We start from the raw sequence: 15472 nt of genomic DNA, 5'->3' as shown, positions 1-15472 counted from the left end.
ATAGACTGCTTGCCAAAAGCAGGGTGTTTCTAGTTCAGAGACAGCACTCTCCATTATTAAGCTTTGGCCATGTAATAAGGCGAGCTCTATCTGTGGTGCTGTTTGCCAACAGGAGGGACTTGTGGTTGCTCCAAATGCAACAGCATTGACTCTGAATGCACTGGCCTACATTCATTGTGTGTTGAACTATTTAGTAAAGTGCCCTAGGGCTCAACTTGAGTGTCTGCTCTTAACTTCATTTGATATCTATTAATGATATGGGTCATTATAATTTTAGACTATAACACTTTCCAAAAATGAGAAATGACTGGTACACTTACACGTTTTGATTTGCTTTTCATCTGTCTCGATGAACAACCTAAATTGGTTAATCTTTTCTTGTGTGTGATAACAAGTTCCCTGTGTGTATTTTGTTTTTTATTGTATTTTTTTTTAAGAAGGGCCTCCGCATTCAATTCGATTCACTGCGGGCCTGAACTAAAGGCTAATAAATAAGATAGAAACAAAATATAAGCGAGAGATTTTGAGTTATTTTTCACAGGCACAAGTCTGCAACTTACACAGAATTATAGATGACACTGTGGATGGATGACTTTCTTTATTTATCCTATCCACGCCAAGTATGAATATTCATAGTGAATCTTCATTGCATTAAGTATTTCAGTCTCCACTATAATTGAGGAATTTGCTGTGAACCACATTAAATTGTAAGGATAATCTGATATTTAAACTTATAGGTTTGGTCCTCTAATTTGATTGGCCGCAGGATCCGTTGTTTCAGTAGGAGTCGTTGAATTCACTCAACCAATTTGTTCAAATACACTGATTCTTTTTTGGTTTTGTTTGGAAATATTTTAATTGGAGGAGGAGAGTATCTGGAAATATTGTGTTTAAAATGTTAGCTACTCAATATTAACTTTATTAACGTTTACAGAGCGGTACAAATTATAATTTAATTAAGTATGAATTCTTGATGTTATATTATATTAATGCAACCATTTCTAAATCTATGAAGCTTTCAGAATGTTTTTAATATGGTTTCGCATGGTTCGAATTACGTGGGAGCCAGTGGGAGCTGAGCTCCCATAGAGAGAGGATGAGCTCCCATGAAAGCAGTAAAATCATACACCTGTGGGGATCTCTAAAAATCATCAGCACCATTATTTTAAATGACAAATAAAGCACTTTTTCCTTCGGACTACTGTAGCGTGACTTAAAAGATAGAACAAGATGCCAAACACATGGATCTCGCGGGATCTCGGATCGTCATCACACAACATCCGTATGCTTTGCTTTCTGCCAGGACTTTGCTAAGGTCGATATTGTCCCCACCACTTTTGAAACATCTCGCGGCACTAATATACCAATACAAATAAATAAAACATCTCCAGTTAACTAGCAGAGCATTCATTTCGTTCGTTTGTTAAATAAGAGGCGATCTAGCGCTGAAATGTGTTGTTTTTTAAATAAAGTGATCAAAGTGCTCGTTGCCGCTGCGATCAGTGGTGCGGATACTGTGTTCTGTTGTGGCTCGCGCACAGTCTTCACTCGGACGCGCGATTCAATCCGTTGTGGAGACTCTCTATTCGTTCGTTCCGGTGAAATACAAAACAAAATGCACACAAACGTGTCCTTAACCACTGATAAACATAATCGGTTTTGATAAAAAAAAAAAAAAAAAAAAATATACGAGTGCGGATTAGAACCCAGAACCCAGAACCTCTGACACGCTTGGCAAAAGGTCTACCACTGGACCACTTAAATGCACTTAAATTCTCACCACTAACAACATAATATTAGACCTCATTAAACGACAAATTAAACCAAATGTTCTATTTAAACTGAATTATGTTAGCAACGCTTTTTTATTAAACATTTTTATTTATTTAGGCCTGCATTAGTAAGCTACACCGCGCCTGCTCATAGGCTACTTTTTTTTCTTTTTTTTTAAAGAGACCCCCCACAAAGATGAAATCATAATTCGAACTCTGTGGTTTCACATAATATATGTTCAGGTAATGTGGTTGGAGGAGGTTTGAAGGGGATTTGTAATGTTTGTAATGATGGTACCTGCGGTGTGCGCGGTTTGTATGGTGAGCTGCTCTCTAGGTCGGCAAGGATGCTGGTCAGGGAGTCGATCTCAGCATCCAGACTGGAACGTCTCTCTTCTATAGTTTTCCCAGGTCCTTTTATCTGAAACACACAGACACACTAACCTGTAATGAAATTAAGTCTTTTTGAAAAATGGTTGCTCTAAATCAGCTAACCCACCTAATCACAGTTGAACATGCAAGCTAAAATGAAAGAAAAATAACTAAATATTATACACAAAGAAAGGCAATTTAATGCTTAAATACAGCACATCTTCCACTGTGGGCTACCATTACACAATACCTTTAGCATTTGGTAATGTTTTCTCTCTTTTTTTATTTTTTGGTCATTGTGTTTTCTCTTTACATGTTCATTAAAATTAATCGTTGCCTCAGACATTTGGCTGAAAGTGAACAACTGTAACAATAAGACATGATTGTCTGGGAGAAAGTCTTTAGGAGAAAATCTTAATGATGTGAAAAAAAAACACACAAAAAACAACAACAACAAATAACGCTTTGTTGGTGAGACAGCTCATCTCATATTAATTGAATCACCCCTTAGCTCTCTCTCCCTCTCTCGCTGTCCGCTTTATCTGTTTTCGCTCTACATGAAAGTTTCACTGTCTCCCAAACTGACAATAACAAAGCCTCACTCTCACAAAGTTTTATTCACACTCTGGTAGCAGGTTTCTTTTTAAGAGGTTTACACTAAGGTAGCACGGCACATCCATAAATAAATATCCCACCTCACTTAATCTAAATATTGGGTTTCACTTGGTTCATGTGTCGTGCAGAGTGTTCACACAAAGTCTCCAGGTAAGCACAAAATATCTTCTGTATGAGAATACAGATCATTGCATTATAAATTAAACAAAACATAACAATCTAGTGAACTTAAGTATTCCAGCAATACAATTTTCATTTAGAGACCCCCCCAAAAAGTTTTCTGACCCCTGTGACTGTAGACATCTTAATTACTACTTTAAAAAAATTATATATATATACAGACCCTTTCCAAAAAATTAGAATATCATGGAAAAGTTCATTTATTTCCATAATTCCATTCAAAACGTTAAACTTCCATAGATTATAGATTCAGGGCCCACAACTTAAACGATTTCAAGTATTTAGTTGTTTATTTGTACATAATTTGGGCTTCCAGCTCATAAAACCCACGAAAACAGGATTTCAAAAAATTTGAATATTACATGAAATCACACAGTAATTGCACAGTGATACCATGGTCATTGAACCACGTTTTGGTTATTTTGGCAGTGTGGGCAGGTGCAAATCCTGCTGGAAAATGAAGGAAGCATGAAGTGCTCTGAAAATGTCCTGGTAGACGGCTGCGTTGACTCTGGATTTAATAAAGCACAGTGGGCCAAAGTCCTCTTTTCTGATGAGAGCAAATTTTGCATCTCATTTGGAAACCAAGGTCCCAGAGTCTGGAGGAAGAATGGAGAGGCACACAATCCAAGATGCTTGAAGTCCAGTGTGAAGTTTCCACAGTCTGTGTTGGTTTGGGAAGCCGTGTCATCGGCTGGTGTTGGTCCACTGTGCTGTCCACTCAACGCAGCCGTCTACCAGGACATTTTCAGAGCACTTCATGCTTTTTCATGATTTCATGATTTTCCAGCAGGATTTGCACCTGCCCACACTGCCAAAATAACCAAAACCTGGTTCAATGACCATGGTATCACTGTGCAATTACTGTGTGATTTCATGTAATATTCTAATTTTTTGAAATCCTGTTTTCGTGGGTTTTATGAGCTGGAAGCCCAAATTATGTACAAATAAACAACTAAATACTTGAAATCGTTTAAGTTGTGGGCCCTGAATCTATATATCTGAATATATATATACACACACACTATATTGCCAAACATATTGGGACACCCTTCCAAATCATTGAATGTAGGTGTTCCAATCACTTCCATGGCCACAGTTGTATAAAATCGAGCACCTAGGCATGCAGACTGCTTCTACAAACATTTGTGAAAGAATGGGTCGCTCTCAGGAGCTCAGTGAATTTAAGTGTGGTAGCATGATAGGTTGCCACCTGTGCAATAAGCCCATTCTTGAAATGTCCTCACTTCTAAATATTCCACGGTAAACTGTTAGTGGTATTATAACAAAGTGGAAGCAATTGGGAACAACAGCAACTCAGCCACGAAGTGGTAGGCCACGTAAAATCACAGAGCGGGGTCAGCGCATGCAGAAGTGCACAGTACGCAGAAGTCGCAACTTTCTGCTGAGTCAATAGCTACAGCCCTCCAAACTTCATGTGGCTTTCAAATTAGCTCAAGAACAGTAAGTAGAGAGCTTCATGGAATGGGTTTCCATGGCCGAGCAGGTGCATCCAAGCCTTGCATCACCAAGTGCAATGCAAAGCGTTGGACTCTGAGCAGTAGAGACGTGTTCTCTGGAGTGACGAATCACGCTTTTGCCAGGAGAACGGTACTTGCCTGACTGCATTGTGCCAAATGTGAAGGTTTGGTGGAGGGGGGATTATGGTGTGGGGTTGTTTTTCAGGGGTTGGGCTTGGCCCCTTAGTTACAGTGAAATTAACTCTTAAAGACATTTTGGACAATTTCATTCTCCCAACTTTGTGGGAACAGTTTGGAGATGGCCCCTTCCTGTTCCAACATGACTGCGCACCAGTGCACAAAGCAAGGTCCATAAAGACATGGATGAGCGAGTTTGGTATGAAGGAACTTGACTGGCCTGCACAGAGTCCTTACCTCAACCCGATAGAACACCTTTGGGATGAATTAGAGCGAAGACTGCGAGCCAGGCCTTCTCATCCAACATCAGTGCCTGACCTCACAAATGCGATTCTAGAAGAATGGTAAAAAATTCCCATACACATACTCCTAAACCTTGTGGAAAGCCATCCCAGAAGAGTTGAAGCTGTTATAGCTGCAAAGGGTGGGCCAACTCCATATTAAACCCTATATATATATATATATATATATATATATATATATATTTTTTTTTTTTTTTTTTTTGAAAGTAAAAATTTAAATGTCTACAATCACAGGGGTCAGGAAACTTGGTCCAGCTTTTTTAGGGGGGTTTCTAAATGAAAATTGTATTGCTGGAATACTTAAGTGCGCTAGATTGTGCTTTGTTTAATTTATAATGCATTTAATCAGTGCACTATACTTGAGCAGTGTGACACAACTGTTTAGTAAATTGGCAAATTACTCTGGCAGTGGTTTCTAATACAATATAATATAGGGCAAACTAAGGTCTTCCCAACTGTTCTAAAGCAAAAGCTGTATATATAACAATTGACTCTAAAGTCTAAGTCTTGGATGAGCAATACATCTGAAATCACTGACTTCTGTCCTTTATGTCGGAGAGGGAGCAAATAACAAAACTATCAAAGGCATTTGAGGAATGGCAGCCATGTGACAAAAAAAAAAAAAAAAGGTGTGAGGGGCAGACTTTGACAGCATTTTCACTCCTCATCAAAGGGGGCAAAACAACCTTCTCCCCTCATGGCTGAAGGACACTGATATCTCTTCTTGTCCTCTGTGGCTTCTTCTTTCTTTTCCCTCATCTTTACATGACACTAGATAAATAATGCCCTTTATCTGAACTGACATAGTTTTTGCGAGTAGTTTTGGTGAGTGAGAACTCAACACTGCGGCTATGATATCAATTGTAGTTATGAAATGGGGAACCATTAAAAATAATAATAATAATCATTTGTTCATACAGAATGAAAGGGACACTCCCATATTTTTTGGGACGGAGAGGAGAGGAGAGGAGAGGAGAGGAGAGGAGAGGAGAGGAGAGGAGAGGAGAGGAGAGGAGAGGAGAGGAGAGGAGAGGAGAGGAGAGGAGAGGAGAGGAGAGGAGAGGAGAGGAGAGGAGAGGACTCAGTATTGCCCGAGGCACTGAGCTCATAGGCCAGGATCAGTGACTGACTCTTCCTCAAACTTATCTGTTTGGATTACCTGTCACAACCTATTACAACCCTAACATGCCTCTACTTGGAGCTGAGCAGGACCTGAAAATCTTTTCAAACAATCAGGGGAAAGGGCAAACAGAGATTTGCATCATCAATGCCAAGGTCCTGAACTAAGATGAACTTAAACTTGGACTAAAAGCAAACAGACCAGGGGGTGGGGGAGGGGATTCATTAAGAATGAAATGCACCTGCTGTCTGCGTTGTTTAGCACTAGATTCACTAAATAGATTATGCAAAGCAGGTAACGGCACAAGCATGGATATAATGCTGAATGCTATTGGCTCAATTCCTGGTCTTACGGGTCCGTTCTTAATTCGAAGTAGCAATCTCACATATTTTACTTGGACTATACAAAACCTGAATTGTCTTATAAAAGCATCCGTCAAATGTAAATATGAGAAATAACTGCTACCATGATCGACAGAAAATGTACACAAACATCTCCTAAATTAGCTTACAGTAATAGCAAAAAAAAAATATATATATATATGGCAGCAATTAAATGTAAATATAGTATGCTGTATGTCTGTTTCAGCACATGTTGCGTGAATGTGTTGTGAATAAATTTAGAACGGTTTCAGAACGGTTTAGGTAAATAAGGGAGATAAATACACAGTTAGTTCCATATGATTATGTGATCTAAAACAACTTCTGAGGCTATTTCCATAGTGCAATTCCCTGTATTGTTTCATTATTAATTACACTGCGTGTTGCAATTTATAAAAGGATCAAGACATTTTTTATTTTTTTTTAGGCATGTTCCTATAGCAACCAAGATTGAGTCATGCACACGCCACACAAAGATTTGCAGAAAAAGACAACAACAAAACAAATACTGTAATAGCACATAGAGCCATTGGAAAATGCACACTTACACAAGTACACAGCCCCTGTTTTCTGAGATGTTTTAGGTGAATTATCTTAATCGCATTAGGAGGACTGGACAGTCAATTCAATAGAAGGACATAGTGTTATGAAAGAAAAGGCATAGCAATCTAATGAAGCACTTCCATCGGTTATGTAAGCCATCCTTTTGCATTCTGGTAAGCACCGTTTGAAGAGAGGAAGCTGATTTAAGTGCTGAGTTTAATGAATAACCACAGAGACAGATAAGTGAAGTTAAATAAAGACTGCATGTGTTGCTACGTGTTCTGTTGCGGGAAACAAAATAATTTAGGCCAAGTATCATTTGATTATTCATGTTCACCGCGGTACTCTGGCCTCTTCCTCTTGTTAGTTCTGCTTAGATGCAGAAATAATTCAACATCCCCTTTTTCATTCATGAAAGATGTAGAAAACTGGAATAAGGGAAAGCTGCGGGTCGAACGGATTGCCACTCGTTTTCGGTAAATACTCGCACGCACATGAACACAGAAGTACTGTTATCAGAATCAAGAGCTGAAGGTCTTCAGGGGAACGGCGTGCTGAATACTACAAAATGTGCTTTGCAGTGGATTCCTTTCTATGTCACAAACCATCTGCTGCCACTGATCTCCTCTCATCTGAGATGTGAAGTCGGTTAAACTGACTCTAGGATGCCATTCATTTCTACAGAGGAATCGAGATCCTCGCCTCTACAGTCTGATGTCTTTTCTGTACTAGCCTAATTATCCGACAATAACACTGTCTGCCGTACACTGACTCCATAGAGCTAGATCAACAAACGCGCTGATTCCCTCTGGACAGGCTTCCTCCCTTGCAGAGCACCATTTGTGGGAAAGCGATCGAGTGGAGGGTTTTATTAGAGCAGTGAACATGCATGTAGTCACATTCTGAGCAGCAGATAAAGTGGCCTTATTAAAAAAAAACTTACAAAAACAAGAAGCTGAACCAATGATGAAGACTTTACAAGCGTCTCACACACACACACACAAAACAGCTGCGTCTCGGCGTTGCCCATCAGTGACTAAATCCTGTCCTGCAGCAAAACTGGTCAAATTGCAACTACACGGACACATTATCAACAGGCCGGAGCGAAAACAATGATGGAAAAGAAAAATGATCTCATTCTGCACTACTGTAGCAGTAGGCCATCAAACTAAACTGTAGTTTTTTGTACACATTTTTATTAGTCCATGGATTCCCTGGGAATCTAAGGAATACAGAACAAAAAATTCAATATGAGTATTTCCAATGAATATTAGGCAGAAACAGTTTTGAGGCTGTAGTTTAATGGCTGGACAATGAGTGTTTGGTTCTAACGGGGGACTGAATCCCTGAAGGGGGAAAATGACTGAGGTGAACCAATAGGTGTCAGCCTTCTCTGTGCCCTCGCTCATTTCTAAACGGGTGCCAAATGAACTAAAGAGAAATATAGACAACTAGGGCACACGCCTGGTAAACAGCCACAAAAAGAGATGCAGACTTGGCTGGCCTTTTGTCTGTTTGTCGTTAACACGCATGAAAAGGGATCTGAAGTTTGCTGTAAGTATTAAAGCAAGGTTCATGTACCTTTAGGTCATTTTATTTTCTACTTTTAAGAAATGAATAACTAGAATTAAGCCAGAGTTGTCTCTTTTAGAAAAAATTAGTTTACGGCTTTAATATTTGATTTGCATGGAAAAATGAATGCACAGAAAAGTACGTGGACTAGTCCTCCCCATCTTCTGTACTGCAACCAAAGAATGTCAGTGGAGAGGCTTTATTATGCTGAATAAACTGCTTTTGTGGGGAAAAAGTTTATAATTTAATGAATCGACAGCCTATTGGCCAAGATGTCTTTACTGTTGCTATTCCAGAATATAGGTCTTCCACCTATTCTTTATAGTGACAAATTCATTTAAACTATACTTGTGGGCACATCAATGTCAAACTGCACCTTATCTCTGCATTTGGAAGTGCATTTTATGATTAAGAAGTTGTTCTCTGTAGTCCTTTAGAGAAACACACCACACTGGTGGCACAGATTCTCTATTGTTTTGGATTCAAAGCGGCGAAATTCACCAAAAGGCGACGGCTTTGGGGCACTAATTGTAAATGCATTAATCATGGAAGTTAATTATCAAATGTAAGAAGTTATTTGTTGTATTGCGGAAGTTACATTCAAACTCTTTGTGCCTCAAAACTCTAAAAGGGCAAGTGCCTCCTCAGTTTGAATGGGCATAATGCATCAGTAAGTATAGCCTAACTATTCATTTATAGTTCAGAGTAATTCAGTCATACTACAGTTGCAGGCGTCATGAGACTGAATTGCTTATACACCAGTTACTTACTGATGATTTCCGTTTCACCTTAACATATTGTTAAAAAAAGAATTTAAAGCATTGTTTCTCTCGTCATTTACATGGATGTGTGGGGATATCACAGTGGGGATGATACACTGTCTAAGCTGCTAATCCAAAGTTAAAAGAGTATTTACCTACTGTACCATATGTTCATGTATGGACACATTCCATATGGCCAATTCGGACCGACTTTTCACTGCCAGAGTTGTGTTTAAGATAAAAATGGGGGCTGATACACAGTGTTGCTGTAAGGCTTAAACGCAGTGTATTTGCTCTATAATAGATGTAAATTTGCAAGAAATATATGCAACAGCCAAACATTTTAAAGAAATATCGAAACTAATTTACATAGTGTTTGCATAGTGGTAGCCTACATTAACTATTATTAAGGGGGATGGGACTAAGGCTATACAGAAGACAGAGTGAATTGAAAAAATTGTGTTTAGGGCCCTCACAATCTCGAATCAAATATTAGCAGTAAACTTAAATTTTTACCCATGAACCAAAAAAAAAAAAAAAAAAAAGCTTAATTCTCATTATTTTGTTTCTTAAACAAAACAACAAACAGTTCATCATTTCTAATTTTAAGTAGTGCTGAATTTAGTCCTGAATTTATATTAGGGTTAAAAAAAAATCAGGGATTTGAAATCTGATTTAAAACTGGAAAGTGCTTGGATTCTGACAACAGCAAACAAACAAACAAATAAAATAATAATAAAAATACTAAACAAATTTCAGGTCAACCAATTAATGTTAGTGATCAGGTCACTAATTAAATAAGCAAATGTGTTCACTGTGTGAACTTTGAACAAAAGGTCAGATTTCTTTGCTTCCACTGAAGCACATGATTTGGAACACTCACAAATCATGTTTGTTTTGAAAAGCCTGTGCAGTTCATGCCAGCTTGGGTGCATGATATAATCAAAGAAGAAGAGTTACATTCCAAATACTGAATATTAAGTACATATCAAGTAATACATCCTGTTCATAAGAAATTCAAATTTTCATTCATGCTGTTAATATCATTTTTAAATAAAAACAGTTTTACACAGTGGACTTTGGACCGTACTGTATATTGTGATGACCGGATTAGCAAATCTCACCTGAAAGCCGAAGGAGGTCTCATCCATGGCCGGAGGAGGTGGGAAGCTGGAAGAGGACGGGAGCCCGCTGATGTCAATGGCAGATGGAGGAGGAGGAGGATAGTCCCCTGTTAAAAAAATATATATATAAAAAATGAGAGACAGCTAGAAAACATACAATCAATCAAACATGTTTAAAGGCAAGACACCATAAGTACTATGATAAAGTCTCTTCCTCAGGGATGAATCAATCTACAAAAGGTCGGAGTGGGTGGAAAACTTTTGTAAAATCTGATAGATCAATCTGACATAAATCCGACACACCTAAATGTCACAAGACGCCAGATGAAAGCTTTAAGGAATATAATACTTTCACATTACATGATGATTAACTACATTTTGTTTATATCTACAGCCTTCTTACAAAATGCATGGCCCGTGTAAGTACTTAAAAGTGTTAGAGTGTGTAGAAATTGAAAGGAGGGGAGGCTTACACACACTTACCATATTGTCACTGATAGATTAATACATTTAACAGCAACTATTTGGTTAACTAAGATGGTCTAAGCTGTAAGTAGGTGTTTGTACAGATTGAAAATGTAAGTACTGTGCTCAAAACAAGTTAGATGGGGCATTTGTTCAGCCAAGTGTGTGGCAATAAGCCAATCGCAGAGTTGTAAAGTCCACAGCTAATCCAGGGATTGGGTTCCACTGCATGTTTCAGGCAGGATCAAAATCTGCTTGCCAAATTATATTCCGACTTGGCTGCGCTCGGCGTCCAATTTAGGACTCAATCATTTGACCATCTAAGTACCAATCCACAAGTGAGCTTTCCAAATTACAGCATTTTAGAGGAGGCATTAGGAATTCACTGCTCTATCATGAGTCTGTGGATGTAGTTTTATTCTTGTTTATTTTTGCATTATTCTTGTCATTTTTATCTGTCGTTTGGATCTAATTGATGTCAGAAATTTTGTTTATCCAAGTCTACTGGCCGAATTAATTAACTACAGTCTTGAAAAGACTAAAATCCTGAAATGTGAATGCAGACAGAATCTGTCACATGCCTAATTCTTGTACAACATAAAATTGCTGTGAACATGGCATCAAACATTCCCCAAAGGCACAAGAGCACTTTACGTGAACTGTTTATGTAATAACCTTGTGACCTCTGTGAAAACTCAAGCACTGCTACCAAAAAAAAGAAAAAAAAAAGGAAAAGCGTCCTACTTCCCCCTTTCTCCTCCTCCTGTGATCTCTATTTGTACTTTTCTCTGCCTTAGCTTACATCCTAAAGTCACTTGTAAGTTGCAAGTTGACATGAAATTATCATCTTAAGTTCCTTAATACCTTATGTCTCTCTGACATCCAATGATTTTTGGATTTCTCAATTCAGGGCAACACGAGAGATGTAAATGTTTCAAAGATGGCATGATTTATTGAGGAGGTCTGGAAGAACTGGGCAAAGAGAGACCAAGAGAGGGAGGTATGGGACAATACCTTGAACTACAGAGCAAACTGAAAGAGGAAGTTAGTCTCTAACAAAACGTGGCAAGAACAGACATCAAGACCATATCACCAGCCCGATCTTTTGAGAAAATGTAACTATTTTACATTTTGGCAAAATGGAGACAAATCTGTATGAACTTGTACATGATGGAGATGACCTAATAATATTAATAATAGCTTTGTTTGTTCCAATATCAAGTGAGCTGACTACATAGGAGACGCAGCCTTCCCAATGCAAAGGTTGATATAGAAGCTAAATTAATTATTTGTTTTGGCCACATTATATGGCAAAATTACATACAGTATATCTTTCACAGAGAAGTCAAATCCATAATGCATTGCGACATGCTTGGTGAAAAGAAAAATGGTGGATAAGAGAAATGTGAGGTCAGCGAGTTATCCGGGGACATGTTATCCGGTTGCTGGTTCAGCTATGGAGAAACCAGGGGGCCCCTGTGCCATGAATGAGAGAGGCTCCATTTATGCTGCCCGGGAAGCGAAGGCAGTGCTTACTCGCTAATGAGACAAGCAGCAGGAACACCTACTTATTACCACACATTTCCACTCAACTCTTTATTGAGCAATTACACTCAAGTACCGGCTTTGTGAGAGCCGAATTCTAATCAGTAATTAAAGTTATTTGAAAGGACCGTGAGAGGTATAATTGGTAATCAGGAACATGAATGTTGTTAAGGGTTGAGTTTTAAAAAAAGGAAAAAAGAAAAACAGGCTTTAGATGAAGCCAGTGAAGCATAAGAGCGGAGATGAAATACACTTGCAGTAACGGGACGATTATGTGTGCATTTTTCAGATGTGACCCGTAAAAAAAGGGTTTTATTCCAATCCAATCATGTGCTTGTGCAGCTGTATTATGTGTTTGCGTACACAGTATGTTCACTTTATAACACGGCCTGCAACATAATTGTATTCTCCGCGCATTGTGAGTGGCGATTGACAAAGAAGTCAAGATATTATTCAGTCCGACCTTAAATTAAGAATATAGATGCTACATTTCATGAATGATAACTTTGAGAGTGCCCCCTCTATTTTATAATGTAATCAGACAGACAAAGCAGTTCTAATTACTTCTAGACAGATGAGACAAGTCCTAAATCTATGTAGTATTAATGTGTATGAATTGGACTGCAAAAGATACATATTCAACATTCTACATTGTAAAAGACTCAAATATGTGACCAAATTAGATGCTAGACGACTAAATAATTGCTTACCGTAATTATTTAATTATTGTAATTATTGTACAAAAAATGACTCTAGTAATTACGGAATTATTGACACAACGTTAAATTATATATCTATATATATTAACAGTGTGTTAATAAATATATATACACTCACCTAAAGGATTATTAGGAACACCATACTAATACTGTGTTTGACCCCCTTTCGCCTTCAGAACTGTTTTAATTCTACGTGGCATTGATTCAACAAGGTGCTGAAAGCATTCTTTAGAAATGTTGGCCCATATTGATAGGATAGCATCTTGCAGTTGATGGAGATTTGTGGGATGCACATCCAGGGCACGAAGCTCCCGTTCCACCACATCCCAAACATGCTTTATTGGGTTGAGATCTGGTGACTGTGGGGGCCATTTTAGTACAGTGAACTCATTGTCATGTTCGAGAAACCAATTTGAAATGATTCGAGCTTTGTGACATGGTGCATTATCCTGCTGGAAGTAGCCATCAGAGGATGGGTACATGGTGGTCATAAAGGGATGGACATGGTCAGAAACAATGCTCAGGTAGGCCGTGGCATTTAAACGATGCCCAATTGGCACTAAGGGGCCTAGAGTGTGCCAAGAAAACATCCCCCACACCATTACACCACCACCACCAGCCTGCACAGTGGTAACAAGGCATGATGGATCCATGTTCTCATTCTGTTTACGCCAAATTCTGACTCTACCATCTGAATGTCTCAACAGAAATCGAGACTCATCAGACCAGGCAACATTTTTCCAGTCTTCAACTGTCCAATTTTGGTGAGCTTGTGCAAATTGTAGCCTCTTTTTCCTATTTGTAGTGGAGATGAATGGTACCCGGTGGGGTCTTCTGCTGTTGTAGCCCATCCGCCTCAAGGTTGTGCATGTTGTGGCTTCACAAATGCTTTGCTGCATACCTCGGTTGTAACGAGTGGTTATTTCAGTCAAAGTTGCTCTTCTATCAGTTTGAATCAGTCGGCCCATTCTCCTCTGACCTCTAGCATCAACAAGGCATTTTCGCCCACAGGACTGCCGCATACTGGATGTTTTTCCCTTTTCACACCATTCTTTGTAAACCCAAGAAATGGTTGTGCGTGAAAATCCCAGTAACTGAGCAGATTGTGAAATACTCAGACCGGCCCGTCTGGGACCAACAGCCATGCCACGCTCAAAATTGCTTAAATCACCTTTCTTTCCCATTCTGACATTCAGTTTGGAGTTCAGGAGATTGTCTTGGCCAGGACCACACCCCTAAATGCATTGAAGCAACTGTCATGTGATTGTTTGATTAGATAATTGCATTAATGAGAAATTGAACAGGTGTTCCTAATAATCCTTTAGGTGAGTGTATATATATAATATCATTTAACAGTGTGTCAATAATTACGGTAATTAATTTCCCCAGACCCCAGTTTGAAAACCCTTCAAAAGGGAACATTGATACTTCTAGTTTTTTATTTGATCAAAGCTACTTCGCATGAAAAGTTTGAGAGCTAGAACTAATGCTGTAATATAATAACTATAATCCATACAGTATAATAATGAATATAATCTTGTCATTCCGCAAATTCAACAGGTTTCTTTGTATTCCTTTAAATGCACAGAAGTTATTTGAGGCTGAAAGTGGACAAGATTAATTTAATTTTGCAATATACAAATCTCTGTTTGAACTCGGCCCAACCTCTGTCCATCTGGCACTGATACTGCAGTAGCAACTGACAATGAAACGGTTTCAAAGGAGCATCTATTCTCATAGACATGGTCATAAACCCGGAAGAGCTTTCCGTGGAATGTCACTTTTGTAATCTGTGCCTTTTTATAATGTACATATTTAGATTCATTGACATTTTTGTCTGCGCTCCAAATTCCCCAATGAATTTGATTTACAGCAGAGGTTTTAGCAGAAGCATCTTTGCACCGCCATTTAAACACACCGCAGTAAACAAAATGAATGGCTGGGTGAATTTGGCAGCGAGGATCTCCGGTTTAGTCGTATCACTGGCATGAAACTCATCTGGGAAGTGTCAAAAATCTTTGTCCTATCCCAAAATGCATATAAAAAACAAACCACAAACAAAATGAACAAAAATGTGCTGGTTCATGACGCACAAAATTATAGTAGTATTTAAAAGAAACTAAAATTACTAAACTAAAAAAAAATAATAATAAAAAAAAAAAAATAATTAAATAAATAAAGGCATAAATCTATAATCCTTCACAGGCCTAGAAGAAAAAAAGTGTTATAATTACAAATGTGACATTTCAAATGGTTTATCTTTGTGGAGAAGCTCTCAAAATGTGCTAAGAGAGACGTCCTAAATGCATTATTTTATCTGTAATTATCCGTCCGTATTCTCTCT

The 15472-nt window shown here is 38.4% G+C and overlaps 1 protein-coding gene across 2 annotated transcripts in view; it reads right to left on the bottom strand.

Moving 5' to 3' along the window:
• Positions 1–15472, bottom strand: part of lpp (LIM domain containing preferred translocation partner in lipoma) — a 198368-nt gene that overhangs the window by 105117 nt on the left and 77779 nt on the right. For both annotated transcript variants that reach the window (XM_084425934.1, XM_084425935.1), the window contains 2 exons: positions 10400–10506; positions 2071–2193 (listed from right to left, as the gene is read on the bottom strand). In XM_084425934.1, coding sequence (XP_084282060.1) covers positions 2071–2193; positions 10400–10506 — 230 coding nt within the window. The remainder of the gene's footprint in view (positions 1–2070; positions 2194–10399; positions 10507–15472) is intronic.

The sequence above is a fragment of the Rutilus rutilus genome, assembly GCF_951802725.1.
Source record: "Rutilus rutilus genome assembly, chromosome: 12".
NCBI classification, from domain to species: Eukaryota; Metazoa; Chordata; class Actinopteri; order Cypriniformes; family Leuciscidae; genus Rutilus; species Rutilus rutilus.
Note: the sequence above shows the minus strand (reverse complement) of the source record. Positions and strands in the feature narration are given on the sequence as shown.